Source organism: Hippocampus bargibanti, linkage group LG16 (genome assembly GCF_051943395.1).
Source record: "Hippocampus bargibanti isolate YZ-2025 linkage group LG16, ASM5194339v1, whole genome shotgun sequence".
Lineage (NCBI taxonomy): Eukaryota > Metazoa > Chordata > Actinopteri > Syngnathiformes > Syngnathidae > Hippocampus > Hippocampus bargibanti.
In genome coordinates, this window is record NC_142749.1 from 8,597,657 (window position 1) to 8,621,688 (window position 24,032).

At 41.2% G+C, this 24,032-nt stretch overlaps 1 protein-coding gene across 1 annotated transcript in view; it reads right to left on the reverse strand.

Moving 5' to 3' along the window:
* Positions 1-396: 396 nt before the first annotated feature.
* LOC148886303 (unconventional myosin-XVIIIa-like) overlaps positions 397-24,032 on the reverse strand; it is a 60,400-nt gene continuing 36,764 nt past the window's right edge. Inside the window, 21 exon segments of the mRNA XM_089016843.1 lie at positions 397-533; positions 1,943-3,344; positions 4,172-4,294; positions 6,680-6,724; positions 7,128-7,267; positions 7,348-7,533; positions 7,824-7,961; positions 9,063-9,146; positions 9,286-9,402; positions 10,172-10,285; positions 10,406-10,552; positions 10,836-10,940; positions 11,822-11,932; positions 12,037-12,237; positions 12,317-12,440; positions 18,444-18,598; positions 18,701-18,828; positions 20,332-20,446; positions 20,523-20,642; positions 21,814-21,903; positions 22,003-22,146. Of these exon segments, the coding sequence (XP_088872969.1) occupies positions 1,958-3,344; positions 4,172-4,294; positions 6,680-6,724; positions 7,128-7,267; positions 7,348-7,533; positions 7,824-7,961; positions 9,063-9,146; positions 9,286-9,402; positions 10,172-10,285; positions 10,406-10,552; positions 10,836-10,940; positions 11,822-11,932; positions 12,037-12,237; positions 12,317-12,440; positions 18,444-18,598; positions 18,701-18,828; positions 20,332-20,446; positions 20,523-20,642; positions 21,814-21,903; positions 22,003-22,146 (3,774 nt within the window). The 3' untranslated portion in view covers positions 397-533; positions 1,943-1,957.

Sequence of the window (24,032 nt, forward strand, 5' to 3'; positions counted from 1 at the left end):
CTAATAGGAAAAGAGATAAGAGCAGTCTTAGAAGTTGGTCAGACTTTCTTGGAGGAGTCCATCCAGAGCAGTCTTATCTAAATCCTCTTGGCAGGGTTGAATAGACAGGAAGTGCAGAGGAATGCTTAAATTTGCCTGAAGAGCAGCCCTTTAAAATACAGAAGTGGCAAGACCCCCCCCCCGCCCCCTTAACCCCAAAAATATATCTTCTTAATTTAACTTTCTCAAGCATCACATCATAGGTGAGCAGACATTGGCCTTGGAAGGAAACTGAGGTTCACGAGGATGAACAAATATGACAGAAGACCTAAATTTATTTCCAAAAATTGGTTTTCTCTGTAGGATTCGCTTCCCTCCTGTGTGTTTGTTTAAACACGAGAGCTCAAGGTGACCCGAGGTTGAGTTACGACATGCTCTCGCCCGGCGTGTACTCGCCGTAGCACGGCCTCAGCAGCTGCCCGTCTGTGTTTAAATCCACCTCGTCCTCGACGTCAGATTTGCCATAGGTCACACGTCGCCTGGATACAGGAGGGCTGTTAAAGTCAACACATACACGTTCAAATGAGGCATTAACACTGGGTGTCTTAAACAAGAAAGAGTTATGACGATGAGTTAGGGCTTTCGTGCATGCAAACATGCGGCAAACGCAAAGTTAGTTTCTTTTTTTGCTAACTCTAAAATTCAGGATTAATAACCATTCTTAAATGGCCTTCCCTAGAAAAAAAGTACTGTTGTCAATGTTTCCAAGTAAAGTCAGTGAATGGCAAGCGTTTAATATCGAAGTACAGCGCAATTCAATGCAGCACGGCAATACTTGACAGGCAAAGAAGGCCAATAATTTGCGACAGCAATAGCCTCCATTGACAATGTTCAAGTGTTTGAATGACAGGGGAGGCGGTGGATATAGAAATGCTTTGTTTGTAGGTTGCAATGCCTTTCTTTCAACCTCACAAAACTACTGCACACATTGGGAGATAAAAACAGCAGAATACACAAATGTAGGTATTTATTATTTTGAATATATAACAAAGCCCCTCCAAATTTTTGCCGCCTAATAATATATACGTTTTTCCTTTTTTCAAAAATCATATCAATGTAAAACTTTTCATAAACCTACAATATTATCATAGACTTCTATTAGAGTAATAAATTCACCATTAATTTTAGTGGTTGAATAATTGTAGCAAAACAATGCATGCACTTATTATCACTTCTGTATTATTTTTATTGCTAATATATTGCATAAATGTGACCATAATGCAATTACTGCAAAAATGTGACTCCTCTGCGTGTTTAAATTTGCCTATAAAACCATTGTTACTGTAGTGTAGTAACTCCGTTACTATTAATATTGATCGTCTGTGAAGAAGGTGCATGCATTATCCATTTTGACCATCACAGTTATAAAATACAGTTCTAGTATTTTGTATTTTGTTTGTTGTTTACAAAAAGGAAAATACGGTTCGTAAGTGTGCTTTTCTGGATAAGCTGTTGCTACAAAACAAATACGTTATTGGCCAACGTGTGTGGGTAGCATGACCTTATAAATGTATGCTCTTGGGCTATTTATCATGTAAACACCATTGGAGAAAGGTGGCGTTCTTTATGATGGTGGGAGTGGCCCAAAACAGGTGCCTGTCTTCATTTCCACATGTGAACAACACTGAACTTTTACTTTACCTTTTGTTTTTTTGTTTTTTTTTTTTTGTTGGGAGTGCCCCAGATTTGGAATGACAGCCCTCGTACTTAAAGAGCGGAGTTCATTTTACCGGAACAAAGGCTGTGCAGTCACAAATCAAGTTAGTGCTTTATAAGGAAATTATCCAATAACATCACACATCAAATACGGATATCTGTGAGGACACAACCCAAACGCCAACGAAGAGGAAGTCAGTTTGTTAAATGTTTGATCCGGGATGAGTTTTGCCACACCAAGCATCACCTTCATTTATTGTGATCAGTCACTGTCTGGCCTGTAGAGGTACTTCATCATCATATTATCAATCTTCTTCTGTTTCTTCTTGCTAGACTTCTTCCTGGGTGGTCCACCGCCCGCATTCTCTTTTTCTTCTTCGGATGGCTGTTTCGGGCTCTTTTTAATACTGTTTGAGCTGCGGTACGAGACTGTGGAGTCCGACGAGGAGGATTCAGATGATTCTGACTCTGAGGATGAAGAGGAATCTTCTGACTGGCTTTCCTTCTTCTTGGCTCTCTTCTTGGACCTTTTCCCTTTTTTTCGCCTTGAGTTCTTCCTGCTGCGTCGATCGTCTGAAGAGGAGTCATCTGACTGAGTGGTTTTGTATTTTTTGTCTTTGCGACTGTGGGAGTTGCTACTGAGGATGCTAGATGGCCGACTGCTGTAGTCCAGGGCGGAACTAGAGGCAGAGCGAAGCAGGCTCGTTTTACTGCACCTAAGGCCTTCGTGGTCTTCAGTCTTCCTTCCCTCCTTGCTTTCCAGTCCCTTCTTTTCTTCTGTTTCATCATCACTGGACTCGTCAAGCTTGCTCCGTTTGAACTTAATGGGTTTGAAGTTGAGAACCTCATTGATGGCGGCCTCCAAGTCAGGGTCCAAATAGTTTCGATGCGTGACAGGCTTGATGTCAGACGTATCTGGCGGAATTCCATCTGAAGAGCGTGCTCGGGCTGGGGTGGAGAAACTACGGGTGGTTGAGCGAGAACTGTATGCGGAAGTGCCTCCTTCACTAAAAGCAAGACTTTGGCCATCCTCTTTGTCGTCATCATCTATATGCACCCCAAACTCACTGAGGCCGCAACTGCGAGCGAGGGACAGGCGAGAACTGCTGCGCTTGTCGTCTTTCCAGGAGCTGCTACGAAGTATCGATAACGATCACGGGCTAGAGCGACTCACACTGCTGATGGTGGACTTGGTGTCATCCGGAATCGCCCTCCGGGTGGATATCCTGCTAGGAGCCACAGAGGAGATAGTGGAATCCTTATCGAATTCCGGGCTGCTTCGCGAAGTCCAGCGTGACTCCAAACCCTTTCTGGCCCTGCTTGTGGCCTCAGAATAGGCCATGGAAATGACAGAGCTTTTGTCATCAAAATCATCCTGTGCTTGGTTCTTCTTCCAGTCCTCCTGGAGATCCCCAGACTTGGATTTGGCTTTGCGAAGTGAGGTGTGGTCAGGGGTGTCGGGCTGTTCCTTTAGAGTGCTAAAGAGGGAGCTCTCATCGCCTGTCCCTCCAATGGAGTCTTTGAGGTTTGAACGCTTGCGATAGCTCAGGGAGCTCATTACAGATATTGACCTGTTCTGCTCGATGTCTTTGCCATCTTGACTTCCATCGTTCGTCTTAACCTCTTTTACAGCTTTGGCATCCGCATATCTACAGGGTGGCAAAATACACAAATAACTCGATAAAAGATGCATTTCTGTTGAGGCCAAGATATTAATACAATGAGTGGCATATTGTTCCCGGTGTTTGTGTCCTGATGCTAATACGTAATGTCAGATACAACTGATAATTTGTCATGTTCTTTTTGTCCTTTGGAGGTTGATGGCGAGGCAGCGCCATCGCTTCCTCCAGCTATCGCTGTTTGTGTACAGGACGGCATTGTGGACAGTGTGGAGTCAACAAGTGAGAAGATCTATGGAAGTAGAGGCATCATTCAGCAAAAGCGCCAACTGGCCACAGGCCACCTCAATAAATTTGACAGCAGCCACTTCGCCATTCCGCCTGCTCTCATTAGACAGATGACTGGAAAGGAAAGCAATGACACCTAATCGCATAAATTACCCTCTCCTTTTTTGCCTCTGGAAATGTTGGGCCTTTCAAGACATACAAGACTAGTGATTTTCCATGGGTGTTTTTTTGTCATAAATAGCTTGTCTAAATCTCAACAAATGATCCAACAAGGGAGACTGCAAGGAATCGATTCATGGCATGATAGGCATCCATATTATAGGCTTAGACATAATAAAACACAAACCAGGAGGACATAAACAGTTTGGATGCTTTGCGAAAAGGTTTGTGACTAAAGTCCAATTTGGTCATGACATAATTCCTAAAACAAAGAATCACACAGAGTATTGCACAGTATAATGAGCTGAAGAGAGGTTCTCCAATATAGGCCCTTATCACTACTCGATCACAGGGATCGGTACGGTTATCTGTGATGAGGTAAGAGGATCAGAGGAGGAAGAAGCACTAACCTGGCACTCCTGAGACTTCCCTCGTTCGACTGGGGCTTGGAGGAGGCTTTGTTCTTGGAGAGCCAAGACTTAACCTCATCTACACGATCCTCTACCTCAGAATCTGTGTCTGTATCTTGCCCACTGCGGGGACAAAGAGGCGGGTTATTGAGAAGCATTAGATGATAAAACAACAACAACAAAAACAAGCATTCATTCTAACAAGTCATACTCCCTATAATCCCTTGATATACAAATGACTCCATGTGACAAATCAGGCAACTTGATTTCACCTGTAATCTGTTTCATGTCAAAATGTGAAAAATCTCAATGGGCCAGAAAAAAAATCATTTCCACAAGCAAAAGATAAAAATTACTTGTTGAATGAATATTTATGCAGTGGAATCACATCAATGACATAATGGTTTGAAATGAATGGCCGCTTTGTATTAGGGGGTTTGGGTGATGCATTGCTGTGCCGACGGTAGAAGCATAAATCTCAGCTCGTTGCCCAACATATTTTTGTTAAAGCACATATATTATCCAGGCGGAATGCAGATCAAGCCCTTGGTGGGATAATTAACTTGTTTGGCTGCTGGCTGCCCACATCAGTGTGGCGTGTCACCAATTCTGGTACTTGTAATGGAGCAGAGCCATGATCACCAAGAGCCCTTACACTTGACATAATCAATTCGAAAGACGTGTTGATCCAAGTTGTGAAGTGGTGCTCGGTGCTCGGACACCTTTCTCATGAACTACTTTAAATGCAATGTTGAGTTTTCAGAGTGTGACCCACACTGTGCTTTTCTCAAGTAGTTGAACTTTTCTAGTGGGAATGCCTTAGGACTGAAAAACATTTTGCAAAAATGAAACTTCCTTCAATCATTAGAAGTGATGTAGGTGGGATGTAATCGAAAAAAAAGTTGATCTCTGCTCCTGTTACAAAAAGTGAAAAGTAATGCACTGTTTATTGGGCAGTAAGAAGTCTATTTTGATTATGTGGTGACTTGAAATTATGTACAGCCACAACAATAAATCATAATGAACAGCCAGACACAAGACCAATGTGAAATAAATATCTCTTCCTAAAACCATAAATAATTGGAAGTTGACATCTCCCATCCCAATAACTGTTTTCACCTAACATAACAAAATATGTGTTACGTGTGTCTCCAACTGCATTAAAGAATAGAATAGAGTGCTGATGTGTTCATTCCCATGACAATAAATTTACAAGATGATCCATTTTGCCATATTTGCTGATTTTGACGAGAACACGTTTTTTGTGAGGGTGAAAGATGATTGCCATGCTGGGAAGTCCTTATATCAGGTGTCCTTATATCCATCAAGAAAATCCAACAATGTCAACGTGCCACTATCGAAAATTCAGTCGTATACCCTTTCAGAACTAATTGTTCTATGTATTTTGAGGGAAGGTCTGTACTAAAACGAAACTTTTCTCACACCAAATTAGTGAGAAAGCTTACTTTCAAGTTAAAATGTATTTATAACATCTGCTCCCTTTTTCGACTATATACAATATGTCAAATTAAGGTGAAGGCCAACCAAAGAAATAAGACAATGTATCATGCGAATTGCTATTGATAATGCAATGTCCTGAATCCCAAGAAATGTCATCTCTCACCTCCCACTATAAAACACAAACCAATGTAAAATAAAAGGTGGCCAGCAATTGAGTGTTGTGCAAGTGGTGTCAAAACCAATCTGTCCTTGGCTCTACGCTCCTTGCTAACCGCTCCTGAGGCCTACAATACAAACAAGCCCCAAGAATTTGGAAGTGAACGTTAATGGCTTCTGACAATCAGCCTTGGCTGGTTGTAAATCTTTGTCACAAATACTCAAAATCAGCCTCAAATCACATACGGTTTGTCTCAGTGTGATCGCTTCAGTACCGTACTTTGTCCATTACGAGACAAATCGAAAGGCGCATTGCGTTGAAAAGTGTGTCTTACATTTTTCACTGTTTATTCACCTTGCCTGTACCGTGACGATCACATTGATGCCTTCTTTCGATTGACATTAAAAGCCTGTTTGTTATTGTTATCGCCGTCACTGGTCTATAAATGCAACAAGCTCTCTTGGCCGCTCCTGTTTATCTCATTTAGATTGTGGTGCGTTTATACAATAGTACTCTATACGATTGCAAAATATACTGAAAACCCATCCGTTCATACAACCATTCCAGTCGTTATTGCAGTATTATATAAAACCAGCTGCAGTTTTCAGGGTAGGGTCTTGTTTGTTTTCCCCACTGCTTGCGGAATATAGAATTACGCCAATATATCTTTGGGTTGTTTCAGTATAAAAAATATGTAATTTTATGTTAATTTATTTGAGAGGCAAATATGTGCAGAACAATTACACTGTATTTATTTTCAGTATTATGTTAGTATTTTTCAATGTAAGACAAAAACAAATACTGCATTGTTCTCCCACCCCACTCCAAGGAAAAGGTGTAAAAACAAGCACCATGACAAACACAAAGAATGATTTTTTTTCCATTCTCACATTTTGTTCTTTCTTTTCTGATACTTTGTCACCATGTCTTGCAAACTGCAGGGAGAGTGTGGATGACACCAAGACAGGAACAAGAAAACAGAGAAAAGAACAAGTGAGAGATCTTCTCATGGCATTAGAGCATTAACAGTCTTCTACATTCACATATAATCATTCTGCAAGACCTAACATGTTTTTATTCTTATTTTTAAAACATGTTTCTGTCTTATAAAATTCTGTTTTAGTTCGTTACTCACACCTATACAAAAGATTGGCAACATCTAACCAGGTCAGCCAGATAAGAATGACGCATGACCCAGAATTTTGGAGACAAAGAAAAGCAGGTTATGATTGACTGCACCACTCAAAAAAATTGCGCTCATTAGGGTTCATTTCATTGAACACAATGTGAGACTATGGTGCTCTGAATCCCAAGGCAACACATTTAGTATTATTGTACCTGTTGATTAAGTCGTCATTGTCATCACTCTCCATTTCATCCTCAATGGCAGCCTGCAGGTCCCCTATCCTCTTAAAGGCCAGTTTGAGATCCACTTGTAAGCTCTGATTTGCTGCCTCTAAGCTCTCAATGTCCATTTCCTGGTAAATGGATCGTAAAGAAGTCGTTTCCTCTTAGGTTCTGAGTACAATCATATTATCCCGCAGCGGTCAGAACGTACCAACTCGTGTTTCTTTCGGCTCGCCTCAGCCTCCTTCTTGGACACGTCAGCCATTTCTTCTTTCATGTCCCTTATTTGTCTCTGCATGCGCTTGTTCTGCTCCTTTTCCATGCTCTCTGCAGCACTGTGTTGGTTTCGCTCCTCTGACATCTTCTCAAGGTTCTCCTTTAGACGACTCACCAGGCTCTAAGGGGGAAGTGGGAGATTTGATTGGGTAGGCCGGTCGGTTAAATGGAGTCGCAGTTAAGCAAACCGGCAATAAAAGCCGAGCCGTGACGATCAAATTTGAACATTGTATTATCATTGATGCAGCTCATGCGTTGGATCACGTTGGATTTTGCGGATGCACCTAATGTCACAAGTGCTCTTGATGTCTCCCTCTTGATACATACAAAATGAAAATGTGAGGTCGGATTTGTATATTCTTTGAAGGATGTTCTCTGAAGGACATTGGATAGACACTAGGATTGTCTGACCTCCAACCGTTTGATCTGCGTCCTTTCAAACTCCAATTTGGTTTCCACCTCACGGATCTTGGCCTCTTGACGGCTCACAAGAGACTTTTCCACCATAGATTGTTCCTGAAACTCCAGCTGACTCTGCAGCGAGTGAAGCTGTGCAAAGGATACAAAGTTTTATAACTGCAATCGTTCCCGGCCCCCCACGTGAACGCACACACATACACGCGCACACACACACACACACACACACACACACACACACGCACACGCACACACACGCACACACACACACACACGTACATATACTGAAATACACGAAGCACTCTCAATGCTAATTCTCGATCTTGGCTTGGCTGTTTCAGATGAGGGATAGAGATTGATCAAATATTGTGTATGTACATTGAAAATATGTTAACTTTTCACCCTAGAATAAAATGTGTCTGTAATGAGTTAGCTCAGAGAGCCTGGGGTTAAGTCTAACACAACAGTCATGATAATGAAGTCAATGCTGAGAGTCAAAATGTGAATTCTAAAGCTTTAGCAGATTTTTGAACAGTCAAACACAAAGGACAAAATATATAGCTTTTGCACAATAGTTGAGCAATGTTCTTCCTCAGCCTGAATGCTCAACAGTGAAGATAAAAACAACGAACTGGCACCACGGTATGTAGGATGATGCCATGAAAGCCTTGGACCTGAAATATCAAATTTATTTCAAGTTTAAAAATGGATCTGAGCCACAATCATAATTGTATTAATCGTGTATTAAACCGTTTCACATGAATGCACATCAACACTGAGCCTGGATATTTAGAAAGAATAGAAAGGCCCACATGCAATCATGGTTGATTTATATCTGCAAAATCTAACTATCCAAACACGTACTGGTGGCACATTCAGCTTTGATAAATGTTTTCAGAGCGAAGAGCGGTAAAACACAATTAATAGGATATCACAGGAGCTATGCTGTGGTTACATTGCTGAGCCTGGCAGTGGAATATTGACTGGGTGGTGAGGACACAGCAGGTCAGCTGCTCTCTGTATGTATTAAATTCTCTAATTTATCAAGCCGCTCAAATTCTGAATCATTTGATAGCATTTGATACGATTAATTTAATTGTATTCATTCGTAGAGGTTGTCCACGACTGCTGCAATTTGGCTTGATTTCCAGCAAGGTGTGCTTAATGACAAACTACCCTTGTATCTCACTTAAAATAATTGAATCAAAAGGCACCCGGATTTCTGCATCATACCTTTTCTTGAATCTCCTGCTTCTCCTTTGTGGCCTCCTCCAGCTGCGCCTGTAGATCGCTGATTTGCCCTAAATCTCTGGCAGACTAACAAACGCAGCCAGATTCAATAGAAATGATGTGATAAAAATCGTGTTATATAACTCAATTTCAAAAGCACGCATGAAGAGATGTTGTTTGAAAGTGCCATTGATGAATTTTTGCGGACTAATTTAAGGCTGGTTACCTGGGCAACCGCAGCCTTGTGTTTCTTCATCAGCTCATTCATGTCCTCCTGGTCTTCCTCTGTGCGCGACTGCATGTCGTTCTTCTCTCTCTGAAGGCGGCTCACTTGCTCCTCCAACTGATCCACCATGAGAGGAAAGAAATTGGAATGCGTTGGTGGGCCCCAATAAACGGTCATTAGTAAATCTGGAAGTACTACTGGCGGGACGATGAGACCAATTGCAGATAATCAATGAGCTCATTTAGGTTGGCAAACGTGCAGGCAGAGCAGATTGCTGCCAATGTCCAAGAGTTCATCCTCTAGGGTGGATCCAGCCCTCCAAATGCCTTCTTTAATGTGAGGCATTTCGAAGATGTGCCCTTGACATATACGCAGCAATTAACGAGCACCCCCAGACACACAAAAGCCTCTGTCAACAAGTTTGAAATGCAGCCAATGCCATTATGTGACAGCTATTAGTGAGCAGATTGTAAGAAAAAAAGGGTGCATTTTCTCCTCATTAGTACAAATTGTAAAACCAAGACATATGCCAAAGGGCATGAATCTAAAATGTCATTATGCACATATAATGGTGGAGGCTCAACTGCAAACAAAGAGGTCAAGTGACTCCCATTCACATTTGACCTTTAGATTGACATTGTAAATTTCTCCACTGCGAGATTAATAAAGGCAAATCCAATCCAATCCAAAGGGCAGACAGGCATCAATTGAAAAAGTGTAGCGTTACCTATTTATGAAAAAAAAAATGTATATTTGAAGCAGTACATGATTACACGCAACCTATATTGCCATCAAGTTTCGTATCCAAGTCATATTAGAAAAGTAATTGAAATACAATGAATCATATTGAGTTCCATCACACCATCGGGTTGCTTGGCGAACTCACCGACAGTTTAGTTTTGACCACGTCCTCCATCTGGACATGCAAGTCCTCTATCTCTAACTCCATACTCTTTCGAGCCTTCACTGCGGCCGCACAAGTGAACTCGGACTCCTCCAGCTGTGAGTCGCAAGAAGGAGATTGTGCATGATATATGTGAGAAAGGTCACAGTCTCCTTAGACTATTCAGAGTATTTTTTGCCAATGTATGATCTTGTCTAAGTGATAAGAGTGGCATACTTGATTTTTGAACTGGGCGATCTCCCGCTTGCTCGGGGCATTACTCTTCAGGTGGTCCAGCATAATCTGAGCATCAGCCAGCAGAACTTTTGTTCTCTTAAAGTCTTTCCTCAGTCTCTTCTCACTCTCCACGTCCCTGTGGCTCACCTGAATGACAAATCATTCTTGTCCAGCCAGTGTGGATAAACATGCTCTTCGTTTACCACAACTCTCAGAACCTAATGGAATTCAGCAGTAAATTAAAGCGCACAAAAGCAACCCCTCAATGTGCCCCTCCATACACACACACACACACACACACACACACACACACACACACACACACACACACACACACACACACACACACACACACACACACACACACACACACACACACACACACACAGGTCTGTGTTGACAGGATGAAGATGAGACAAATGGGACAAACCTGGTCCTGCGCACTCAGCAGTTTGGACTCCAGCTCACGTCTATCGCGCAACACTTTCTGCTTATCGTCGTATTCTTCCTCCAGCTGCACCTCCATCTGTTTTAGCTGAGAGAGCCATGGATGGAGCGTTACAAACACAATAGTCAGACAATATGACATGAGCTTTTGGATTGTGTCAAAAAAATTGCAAAGAAATATTAGGTGTGCCGACCATGTATGAAGAGACATCTTTGGGGTTTGGATTTTGGTGGTAAAGTGAATTGAAATACCACACACTTGTTTCACAAGGATTTCTTTTAGACTTGTACATGAGTAACCAAAATTTTAGAAACACATTAGGTGTAATTAGATTACGACAGGGCGCCTTATGAAGAAGTCGCTGTGTGCAGAAAGTGTCATGCAATATATGGATCGAAGAGAGTATACTGTTGATCTCGCCCACGGGTCCCCAACCACCGATATTTGTGGAACATTTGCACTCAGGCTGTGTAGAGTGGAAAAAAGTGATTTTATTGATCAGAGTCTGAAGGAAGTTTTATTTGAAAATCAGGTGCATGCTCCTGTGCCTCTCTACATGTCAGCACGTCAGTCACATCTGCTGGTAGTGGAAATGGAGGCCTCTTATCAGCAGGCAAAAGCCCTCCAAAAAAGAGAATGGATTTGGAGAGATTCTTTAGAAAGAACAGAATAGTCAACCCAAAAATGACAACTTGTTCAAAAAAAACCTTTACAAGACAATAACATCAGTTCTTCCGAGATTACAAGTTACGAGTTCACTGCCATGGGAGATTCTTCCGAGCAAAGTCTATTCCGTGTCATATTTTCTGGGGCTCATAAATGTGACATTGAGGCCCACAAAACTGCCTCAAAATATCAGTTCATACTCTCCACCTCCTCATCCTTGTGAAGTGGGATCAAAAGGGTAGCCAAGACATAAAATCAGTCACACATTTAAGGTGCCATTGCATCCCCTGAAAGGGGGCTACCTTTTTACTGCAGGACCGCCTGATCTCATCCACCTCCTCATCTTTGCTCTCAATGTCTTTTGAGTGGCTCTGTCGCTGCCTTTCCATCTCCATCTCCAGTCGTAGCTTAGCCTTGCGTTCACGAGGAGAGGACAAAAATGAAACACCAGGGGAAAAAAAGTTACAAAAAATGTTGACTGTGGTCAGTTACAAGGATGTGCAATATTGGTATACACCTGCTCAAGCATCTGGATGGTTCCGGCTTGCTCATCCAATTCCTCCTCTTGATCTTTCACCTTGGCCTCAAGGTCGCGAAGCTGCTTCTTGACCTTGGCCAGCGATATTTCATCCTTAGACTCCTGCGAAGAGAGATCCAGCAATTCGACCTCCAGCTGCTGCACCTTCATGTTGGCAGTGCCCAAGTCAGCATTCTTTTCCTGTGGTCCAAGGAGAACCCAGTGTGACATACAAAGAGAAAAGACAGACGGTGCGGATAATATGCTCCACAGTACAAACCTGAAGCTGCTGGTATATGTTGAATATCTCCGCGGCCATTGTGTCTTTTTCTCGGGCCAGCTTCTCCCTCAGACTCCTTTCTCTTTGTACTTCAGCCTGGGCCTGGTTCTGCTCAAGATCAAATCTGGCATACACACGTAGAGGAAATTTACCATAGCTGTAAAACTATCTCCCTGCATCACATGAGTAAATAGCAATTCCCCAAAATATCAGGAAGGAACGTCATACTTGTAATATTTCAGCCCTCTCACTGTTCTCCACTTCCATTAGCCTGATGTTTTTGTACCCAGTTGTGCTAATGTGCACCATGTTTTTCTTCAGTTGTTGAGGCAAGAAACACTTATGCTTAGTGAACGAGAAAGCCAAGTGTTTCATGTTGTCAGCTCGCCTCGCTGTAATTTTTCTCCCGGTGGAGCGCAACTGAAAATAATTTCACCCACAGAGCATCTTCAATTAGCCGCAGGGGATGACTTCTCGAGTGCTTTAAGTCTGAATCGTTTTCTGAGCTAATGCAATTCTGCAGATTCCAGAGCAATTTAGCCACTATTCAAATGAAGGTGGTTGGAGGCGGGGTCTGCATCTTGATATGCAAGAACACAAGAGTGGTTGAGGTGGTGTCAATTGTTCAAACATTATACTGGACACAAAATCAGTCTCAAAGGTACGAGTGGCACCTCTGTATGTCTGTATGTGTCCATCATGGGGTTTTGACTGGTGATTAGTCCACAGTGTACCCCGACCTCTTATCCAGCATTATGATTCAGCAACAACGAGAATTGGCATTCGGAATTTGCTGATGGTATGGCACTTTTTGTTCTCATTGGTCAGAATAATGGTGTGTCCAAGTTAAGGCCTACATTGATGGAGCTCTACAATTTGACCTCAAACTACCATATTTTCCGCACCATAAGGTGCACCCTATTATAGGATGCGCCTTCAATGAATGACATCTTTTAAAACATTTTCCATATATAAGGCACATCACATAATAAGGTGCTACAGATAGTGCTGTGCTAAAGAGAATGTCAACAAAACAGTCAGTCAGATCCTATAGGACAGCCACCGTATGCAGCATATGGACAGTTGTATATATGCATACAACTGCATTTTATATCTTATACGGCATTCTGTACTGTGTACTGTGTTTGTGTAACATTTATTTTTGTGCATGTGATACTTTAATTTTTCTAACCCTATCTCCCTTCAGTTTTGCTGCTGGTAATTGCAAATTTCCCCATCGAGGGACTAATATTTTTTTTATCTTATCTAGGTCATTCAAATATTATTAATTGACAACACGTGAGCTTTCTGACAACTCCATTCTCTTCCAATATTACTACACATATAAGTCGCATCGGATTATAAGGCGCAGGGTGATCTTTTGAAGAAAATTAAGGCTTTTGCGTGCGCCTTATTGTGTGGAGAATACGGTAGTTGAGACTGAATCAAGAGTGCCCGTGTTAGTTGTTGCCATGTACTGAAAAGAACCACTCAAAGTGGACCGTTCTCCCAAGCCTTGTCAAATGATTGAACTACATCAGCAACTTGAATGGCATGTCACTGGACATATAATTGAGAATATTTATTTCTGAGAATACACGACTGAGCAGAGTCATCAGTATGGATAATGTGCCCTACTATGTGATGACTGACAGATAAAAAGCGCATAGTTAAAACTGACTTCCTCTGCTTCTTTTCCAAGTCATGGTTGCGGATCTGGAGGCCCTCCAAATGACGTTGGGTATCCTGCAGCTCAGCCGTCATCTTCTGGCACTTCTTTTTCAGCTGCTGCACAGTGTTCTGCACATCCTCATTGTCTGTCTTCAAATCGGCCAGCTGCAGCAGCAATGTTATCGTTTTATTTAAACATACAAAGCCGAGGCGATCAAATATTAAATATAGTCTTTCTAAATGATTGACGATGACAAAGTATCTCGCCTTTCTCTCCAGATGTCTTTTACTCTGCTGCTCCGTTTCAAGCTTGTCATCAAACTCATGCTGGAGTTTCTTTTGGGAGAATTTCATTTCCCGAATGGCTCTGTTGTATTTTATACGCCACTCACCCCCTGAAGAAGAAAATGTGAAGAAATCACATGTTGACATTTAGCCAGCTCCTGCTTTTAATGCAGGCCATGTGGTATACAAAGACAAAGGGGCTCAACAGCTCAATGATGAGTGATGCTGTGGAATATGTGGTACATTGTACAGGCTACGCTGTTTTATTACATTTGACGGACCAAAATAAAATAACCTCATATGAAATAAAACCGTTTTTCATCAAATTCTGACCTGACAAGGTCGAAATATTTGACAGAAGGACTACAAAGCAGCACTCACACTCGACTCCAGTCTTGGATAAACCTGAGCTCCAAAATCCCAAGCACACAACAATGGCGGTTAGAGCAGATGTGACTAAGTGGCTCTTTCATTGCCTTTTTGCCGACCCTAATTCTGGAGCTGTCGGGGGCTATCAGAACTTTGACAGTGTCCAGGCAGCCATTTAGTTTTAAGCTCATTCCCGGGCTTTATCTTTTTTTTTAAGGCTGTCCATGTCTCCTTCACATGGCAACACCGGCTCCTCCATCAACGCTGCTCATTAGCATATATATAGCATAATGACGACTCACAAGGCCACCGGCTCAGATCTCAACGATCATTTTTTTTCATTCACCAAGAATTTTGATATGCTCTGTAATGGCTTGTCTACGCAGGTTGGTTTGAGGGGATGTGTGAGCACAAGGAGGCAATAACGAGTGACTCATGCACAATGCTCTCTCAGTGGGAGTGCACTTTCTCCGTAGGTGATGACCAATCAGCAGCCCAGCATTACTTGTATGCCTGGGAGAGAACAATTTAATCCCCTTGTGTGAAATCCCAAACTTGAAGACTATACTTAATAGCATTATGCAACATGTCTAACTGTCACGTCGCCGACTGAAACAGGCAACTAAAGCCACTGCAACCTGCAGCGACAATCTGAATGACATTTTTGAAGACGTCCACACATAATAGACTCCACGGATGTTTAATTAGCTACACCTGAATGACCTTCTAGACATGTCTAGCTGGATGAAGATAGACAGTAATTTGCTGATCTACACGACGGAATGTGTTCTATACAATACAATACAATTCAATACGATGCATATTGAATTATATCGCGCTTTAACTACATCTGAAGCTGGAACAAAGCGCTTAACGTGGACAGCCAGTATATACAGGAAATAAGGCAGTCACGCAGATAGTAGAAAGCTCCAGGGAGTAAAACCAAGTTTGAGTCGAATTCAAGCTGAGTTGATGTGTGAAGGTGTGTAGGTGTGTATGTGTTTATTATTGACGTAATTGTTTGCATTTGGGTTTCTTCAAAATAAATAAAAAGGCCATGATGTTGAGTATGAATTAGAAAATAAATAAACTGCAATGTATCAGCAGGAAGATGAAGGCTCTCAAGAAGGGAGGATTGTATTGGATGTGAAAATGTAAGTGTATGATTAGATTGCAAGGCCAACTTCGACTATGAGTGACGAGCATGCAGAGAGGCTCCTTCGGTTTTAACCATGTCAACAAACCAGCATTATCATCGTCCTCCAACTCTCCGTTGAGCTGTGAAGTTTTCATGAGCCGAGCTTCCATCACCTCCATCTCCTGTGCTTCCATTTGTTTCTTGGTGGCTTCGAATTTTACCTGAATCCCACATTTATTTCTTGATTTAACAGTTTTTCAGAACAACAATATTTTTTACATCATTGTGCGTAGTTGCCTGCAGGTCCTTCATATCCTTCTCCAGGCGTAGTCTCTCAGCCGTCTCGTTCTCCAGCAGCTGGGATGCTGACTCATTGGTGCTTCTCTCATCAGCGAGTTCTGCCAATAAATCTGCAATCTGTCCACATATGACAGTAAGAAGTTACTCATCGCCGTTCTTTGAATATATATAGCGCAATCCCTCGCAATATCACAGCTCATTTTTTATTCCCGGTGATATGGTGGCTTTTAAAATTACTGTATTTTCCAGACTCTCAGGCACACCAAAATAATAATAATTTCCTTACAAGCCGACACTGCCCCTCATATATGCGCCTTATATAAAAGGACCAATGTTTCGATTTTTGGTATGTGTTATTTTAACCCTCATATTATGTAATGGGTCAATTTTACCCGTTTCCATTTTTGTGTTGACTAAAGCACTGGATATTCTTTCTTTTTCCTAAAATATCTCAATGGGATAGAAAATATGTTACATCTTTTTTCAAGTATACAGTAAAGTCTCGTTATATCGATATTCAAGGGAGTCCGAAAAAATATCGATATAACCGGGACTATCGATATATCCGACCCTGTTTGCATGTAATTTTCTCTGTGCGTGCATAGAAATAGTATCGATATAACCGGGACTATTGATATATCCGATATCGATATAACGAGACTTTACTGTATTTATCACATCTCAGAAACAGTTGTTGCTGATGTCACCTATTATTTGACTGTTTTGTTTGGATTTTTACATACGGGTAAAAATGACCCACAACAAAATCAATGTGATTTTTTTTCAACATAATATGACGGTTAAATCTTCTGTAAAGTGTTTTATTGCAGCTTCAGAGCTTCAGAAAGCTCTAAAAAAACTATCTACCTGCATCACATGAGTAAATAGCAATTCCCCAAAATATCAGGAAGGAACATACTTGTAATATTTCAGCCCTCTAACTGTTCTCCACTTCCATTAGCCTGATGTTTTTGTACCCAGTTGTGCTAATGTGCACCATGTTTTTCTTCAGTTGTTGAGGCAAGAAACACTTATGCTTAGTGAACGAGAAAGCCAAGTGTTTCATGTTGTCAGCTCGCCTCGCTGTAATTTTTCTCCCGGTGGAGCGCAACTGAAAATAATTTCACCCACAGAGCATCTTCAATTAGCCGCAGGGGATGACTTCTCGAGTGCTTTAAGTCTGAATCGTTTTCTGAGCTAATGCAATTCTGCAGATTCCAGAGCAATTTAGCCACTATTCAAATGAAGGTGGTTGGAGGCGGGGTCTGCATCTTGATATGCAAGAACACAAGAGTGGTTGAGGTGGTGTCAATTGTTCAAACATTATACTGGACACAAAATCAGTCTCAAAGGTACGAGTGGCACCTCTGTATGTGTCCATCATGGGTTTTTGACTGGTGATTAGTCCACAGTGTACCCCGACCTCTTATCCAGCATTATGATTCAGCAACAACGAGAATTGGCATTCGGAATTTGCTGATGGTATGGCACTTTTTGTTCTCATTGGTCAGAATAATGGTGTGTCCAAGTTAAGGCCTACATTGATGGAGCTCTACAATTTGACCTCAAACTACCGTATTTTCCGCACCATAAGGTGCACCCTATTATAGGATGCGCCTTCAATGAATGACATCTTTTAAAACATTTTCCATATATAAGGCACATCACATAATAAGGTGCTACAGATAGTGCTGTGCTAAAGAGAATGTCAACAAAACAGTCAGTCAGATCCTATAGGACAGCCACCGTATGCAGCATATGGACAGTTGTATATATGCATACAACTACATTTTATATCTTATACGGCATTCTGTACTGTGTACTGTGGTTGTGTGACATTTATTTTTGTGCATGTGATACTTTAATTTTTCTAACCCTATCTCCCTTCAGTTTTGCTGCTGGTAATTGCAAATTTCCCCATCGAGGGACTAATATTTTTTTTATCTTATCTAGGTCATTCAAATATTATTAATTGACAACACGTGAGCTTTCTGACAACTCCATTCTCTTCCAATATTACTACACATATAAGTCGCATCGGATTATAAGGCGCAGGGTGATCTTTTGAAGAAAATTAAGGCTTTTGCGTGCGCCTTATTGTGTGGAGAATACGGTAGTTGAGACTGAATCAATAGTGCCCGTGTTAGTTGTTGCCATGTACTGAAAAGAACCACTCAAAGTGGACCGTTCTCCCAAGCGTTGTCAAATGATTGAACTACATCAGCAACTTGAATGGCATGTCACTGGACATATAATTGAGAATATTTATTTCTGAGAATACACGACTGAGCAGAATCATCAGTATGGATAATGTGCCCTACTATGTGATGACTGACAGATAAAAAGCACATAGTTAAAACTGACTTCCTCTGCTTCTTTTCCAAGTCATGGTTGCGGATCTGGAGGCCCTCCAAATGACGTTGGGTATCCTGCAGCTCAGCCGTCATCTTCTGGCACTTCTTTTTCAGCTGCTGCACAGTGTTCTGCACATCCTCATTGTCTGTCTTCAAATCGGCCAGCTGCAGCAGCAATGTTATCGTTTTATTTAAACATACAAAGCCGAGGCGATCAAATATTAAATATAGTCTTTCTAAATGATTGACGATGACAAAGTGTCTCGCCTTTCTCTCCAGATGTCTTTTACTCTGCTGCTCCGTTTCAAGCTTGTCATCAAACTCATGCTGGAGTTTCTTTTGGGAGAATTCCATTTCCCGAATGGCTCTGTTGTATTTTATACGCCACTCACCCCCTGAAGAAGAAAATGTGAAGAAATCACATGTTGACATTTATCCAGCTCCTGCTTTTAATGCAGGCCATGTGGTATACAAAGACAAAGGGGCTCAACAACTCAATGATGAGTGATGCTGTGGAATATGTGGTACATTGTACAGGCTACGCTGTTTTATTACATTTGACGGACCAAAATAAAATAACCTCATATGAAATAAAACCGTTTTTCATCAAATTCTGACCTGACGAGGTCGAAATATTTGACAGAAGGACTACAAAGTAGCACTCACACTCGACTCCAGTCTTGGATAAACCTGAGCTCCAAAATCCCAAGCACACAACAATGGCGGTTAGAGCAGATGTGACTAAGTGGCTCTTTCATTGCCTTTTTGCCGACCCTAATTCTGGAGCTGTCGGGGGCTATCAGAACTTTGACAGTGTCCAGGCAGCCATTTAGTTTTAAGCTCATTCCCGGGCTTTATCTTTTTTTTAAGGCTGTCCATGTCTCCTTCACATGGCAACACCGGCTCCTCCATCAACGCTGCTCATTAGCATATATATAGCATAATGACGACTCACAAGGCCACCGGCTCAGATCTCAACAATCATTTTTTTTTCATTCACCAAGAATTTTGATATGCTCTGTAATGGCTTGTCTACGCAGGTTGGTTTGAGGGGATGTGTGAGCACAAGGAGGCAATAACGAGTGACTCATGCACAATGCTCTCTCAGTGGGAGTGCACTTTCTCCGTAGGTGATGACCAATCAGCAGCCCAGCATTACTTGTATGCCTGGGAGAGAACAATTTAATCCCCTTGTGTGAAATCCCAAACTTGAAGACTATACTTAATAGCATTATGCAACATGTCTAACTGTCACGTCGCCGACTGAAACAGGCAACTAAAGCCACTGCAACCCGCAGCGACAATCTGAATGACATTTTTGAAGACGTCCACACATAATAGACTCCACGGATGTTTAATTAGCTACACCTGAATGACCTTCTAGACATGTCTAGCTGGATGAAGATAGACAGTAATTTGCTGATCTACACGACGGAATGTGTTCTATACAATACAATACAATTCAATACGATGCATATTGAATTATATTGCGCTTTAACTACATCTGAAGCTGGAACAAAGCGCTTAACGTGGACAGCCAGTATATACAGGAAATAAGGCAGTCACGCAGATAGTAGAAAGCTCCAGGGAGTAAAACCAAGTTTGAGTCGAATTCAAGCTGAGTTGATGTGTGAAGGTGTGTAGGTGTGTATGTGTTTATTATTGACGTAATTGTTTGCATTTGGGTTTCTTCAAAATAAATAAAAAGGCCATGATGTTGAGTATGAATTAGAAAATAAATAAACTGCAATGTATCAGCAGGAAGATGAAGGCTCTCAAGAAGGGAGGATTGTATTGGATGTGAAAATGTAAGTGTATGATTAGATTGCAAGGCCAACTTCGACTATGAGTGACGAGCATGCAGAGAGGCTCCTTTGGTTTTAACCGTGTCAACAAACCAGCATTATCATCGTCCTCCAACTCTCCGTTGAGCTGTGAAGTTTTCATGAGCCGAGCTTCCATCACCTCCATCTCCTGTGCTTCCATTTGTTTCTTGGTGGCTTCGAATTTTACCTGAATCACACATTTATTTCTTGATTTAACAGTTTTTCAGAACAACAATATTTTTTACATCATTGTGCGTAGTTGCCTGCAGGTCCTTCATATCCTTCTCCAGGCGTAGTCTCTCAGCCGTCTCGTTCTCCAGCAGCTGGGATGCTGACTCACTAGTGCTTCTCTCATCAGCGAGTTCTGCCAATAAATCTGCAATCTGTCCACATATGACAGTAAGAAGTTACTCATCGCCGTTCTTTGAATATATATAGCGCAATCCCTCGCAATATCACAGCTCATTTTTTATTCCCGGTGATATGGTGGCTTTTAAAATTACTGTATTTTCCAGACTCTCAGGCACACCAAAATAATAATAATTTCCTTACAAGCCGACACTGCCCCTCATATATGCGCCTTATATAAAAGGACCAATGTTTCGATTTTTGGTATGTGTTATTTTAACCCTCATATTATGTAATGGGTCAATTTTACCCGTTTCCATTTTTGTGTTGACTAAAGCACTGGATATTCTTTCTTTTTCCTTTGTTCAAAACAGTCCTAAAATATCTCAATGGGATAGAAAATATGTTACATCTTTTTTCAAGTATACAGTAAAGTCTCGTTATATCGATATTCAAGGGAGTCCGAAAAAATATCGATATAACCGGGACTATCGATATATCCGACCCTGTTTGCATGTAATTTTCTCTGTGCGTGCATAGAAATAGTATCGATATAACCGGGACTATCGATATATCCGATATCGATATAACGAGACTTTACTGTATTTATCACATCTCAGAAACAGTTGTTGCTGATGTCACCTATTATTTGACTGTTTTGTTTGGATTTTTACATACGGGTAAAAATGACCCACAACAAAATCAATGTGATTTTTTTTCAACATAATATGACGGTTAAATCTTCTGTAAAGTGTTTTATTGCAGCTTCAGAGCTTCAGAAAGCTCTAAAGTGCGTTAGTCTGAAGGGAATACAATATAATACAGTTTATTTACATATACTTTATGGAAATAAACTGTATTATATTGTATTCCCTTCAGTGTAATGCCATCTAATGGATGCATAACACTACAACAATCACTGTTATAGCTTCTATAGTGTGCCATTTGTAATCCGGTGCGCCCAATATATGTAAACAGTTTTCCAATAGGCCATTCATTGAAGGTACGCCTTATACTTATATAGGACCTTATCGCATGGAAAATACTGTATTTTTTCCATGTTTAATATTGTGTCTCTATCACAAATTTTAACCTAACATGGGTCTCAAGATATATCACGATTCACATAACTTTATAATACATCACCAATCGTGAAAACCTCCTCAGAATCAGAAAACCTTTAATCGTTACACAATCACAACCCACTTTGCTCTCCAGTTGATCTGTGTTCAGTCTCAGCTCGTTGCGCTCTTTCTCCACCTTCTCCAACTTTGATTTGTGCATCTGGATTTCCTCCTGAAGTGCAGAGCAAATATTATATGGAATATCATGTATTTAACAAATAGAAAAGAAAGCATGCAGTCATATTGTGCGCAAGAATGCAAGTTTGCTCACATCTTTGCTCCGCATCTGGTCCTCTGTGAGCTGCACCTTAATGAGTGGCTGCACAGTTGTGAAGAGCTTCCACCATGACCAGTCCTTGACACGACAGTTTTTCTGGATATTCTTCTGGATGCAACGGATTGCTAGATCCTGAATCTGGGAATCGGTAGGGTGAATAATATTGACAAAATATGAATTACCATAGTATTAACCAGTACATAGTAGCTTGTTTTGAGATAATGTCAGGCCCAAGACAATCAAAAGGTGATTAGATGAAAGAAAAAAAGAGCATGTATTGATTTTACCTTCTTCAGAACTGCATCAATCTGTCACGCATCCTATCATATCATGCTATTATATCATCCAGTGACTGTAATCTGAACCAATCATCCCCTAATCCCCTAATATCTTGTTTTCTATCCTTTCACTCCCACCCCAACCTCATCCCTCTTCAATTGCTGCTGTGGACTGCAAATTTCCCCATTGCGGGACGAATAAAGGTATTCTGATTCTGATTCTAAAAAGAGAATGGTTGGGAATCACAAGAATAGTAGAACGCAAACTTTGAGTGGACCCATTCCAAATTAGGTGAATTAATCTCATTTTACCGGGATTGCACATGACAAAAATATTCAAATCTGAAGAATATCCTGCATGTGTAAAGAGATACATATTTGAGGGATGCGCACAAATCACTTGCCGATCAAGCGGAAAACTATTCAAACCCCTCGGCCTACGCCTGCTTCCTTAATGCTAATGACCACCTTTAATAAACATTTCCTGAATCACACATTATTTTATTGCGACTGTATTGTGTTAGCAGCTATCCAAGGGCTTTGCCAGCCTCCTACTGAGAATTTCGTCCAAGTGTGTTCCAAGGCTGGAAGCTAATTTCTGATTAATTAAATCAAACACGTTGGCAGCTCATTCTAAGTATTACACGATTTCCATGCTGCTTATGCATGAGGCTCTTTCACGGCGGCAGATTACGGGGCAAACTCAATTAGAGCAACACAATTCTCAGCATCAGGTACATAGCACCCTCAAGGTATTCCCTATGACCAATTAGGATTCGTCACACTAAGAAAACCTTGCAAGGAGGAAAATGCAGCCAATTGGTGACGCACGCCTCATTCGTCTGATCGAGTCAGAAATGATTGGAAAACAAACAAATAATTGGACTACATGAGCACCGTGTATAAACATTTTAGCATCCGGGTCACATTAAGACAATGTGACAACCGTGAAGGCAAATTACACGACTGCAGCGGCGTTAAAGACAGGTTTGGGCTTTGTGCGCATACAGCCATGTTTGTATGCGTATCAAACACCTAAGCGCTGCTACTGCTGACACCTTAATCTCATTAGTGAGATTAGTATATTCATGTTTTAAAGGATTATCTCCACATGCCCGTGCTGGACAGGAGGGCCTGGTTTGGAATCTCTGTTGTAGTATTTGAAACGTGTTTGATGAGGCTGAGGTCAGGGTTCTCGAGTTTTCATCCAAGCAAGCTTTTATTGGATATTGCTTTGTGCATCATGGTGCAGTGAAGGGCCTCCACGAAAACAAAGTTAGTAGAAGCATAACATTGTTCGCTATATCTTTGTAAGAATTCCAGTGAAGCTTGATGGGGACCAAAATCATCAAGCCTAATTGATTGAGATGGGTGTTGTATATAGTGTATACCTCATGACTTTCCAAATCAATAGAGACAGTCATAATTATTCCTGCAAGGAAGCGTGGATTTATTTCAGCGTATCTCCCTCAGCAACCTTGTGCTAAATGACAGTCAAAATCAATGTGTTTCTTGATTTGATTGGACAAAGACAAACCATTCCTTTGTGCTCTAAAGTAAATGGTCAATTGTAATCAATTGGTTGTTGACTAGTTAAGGACCTTTAAACTAATCCACCCAAAGTAGCCTAATCAGGACATAAAGTATTTGCATTGACAAAGAAAGTCGTACTGCAATAACATTCAACAAGTGACCTTTCACTACAATCACCTCAGCGTGCTTGAGTACAAAATTCAATTACTCGTA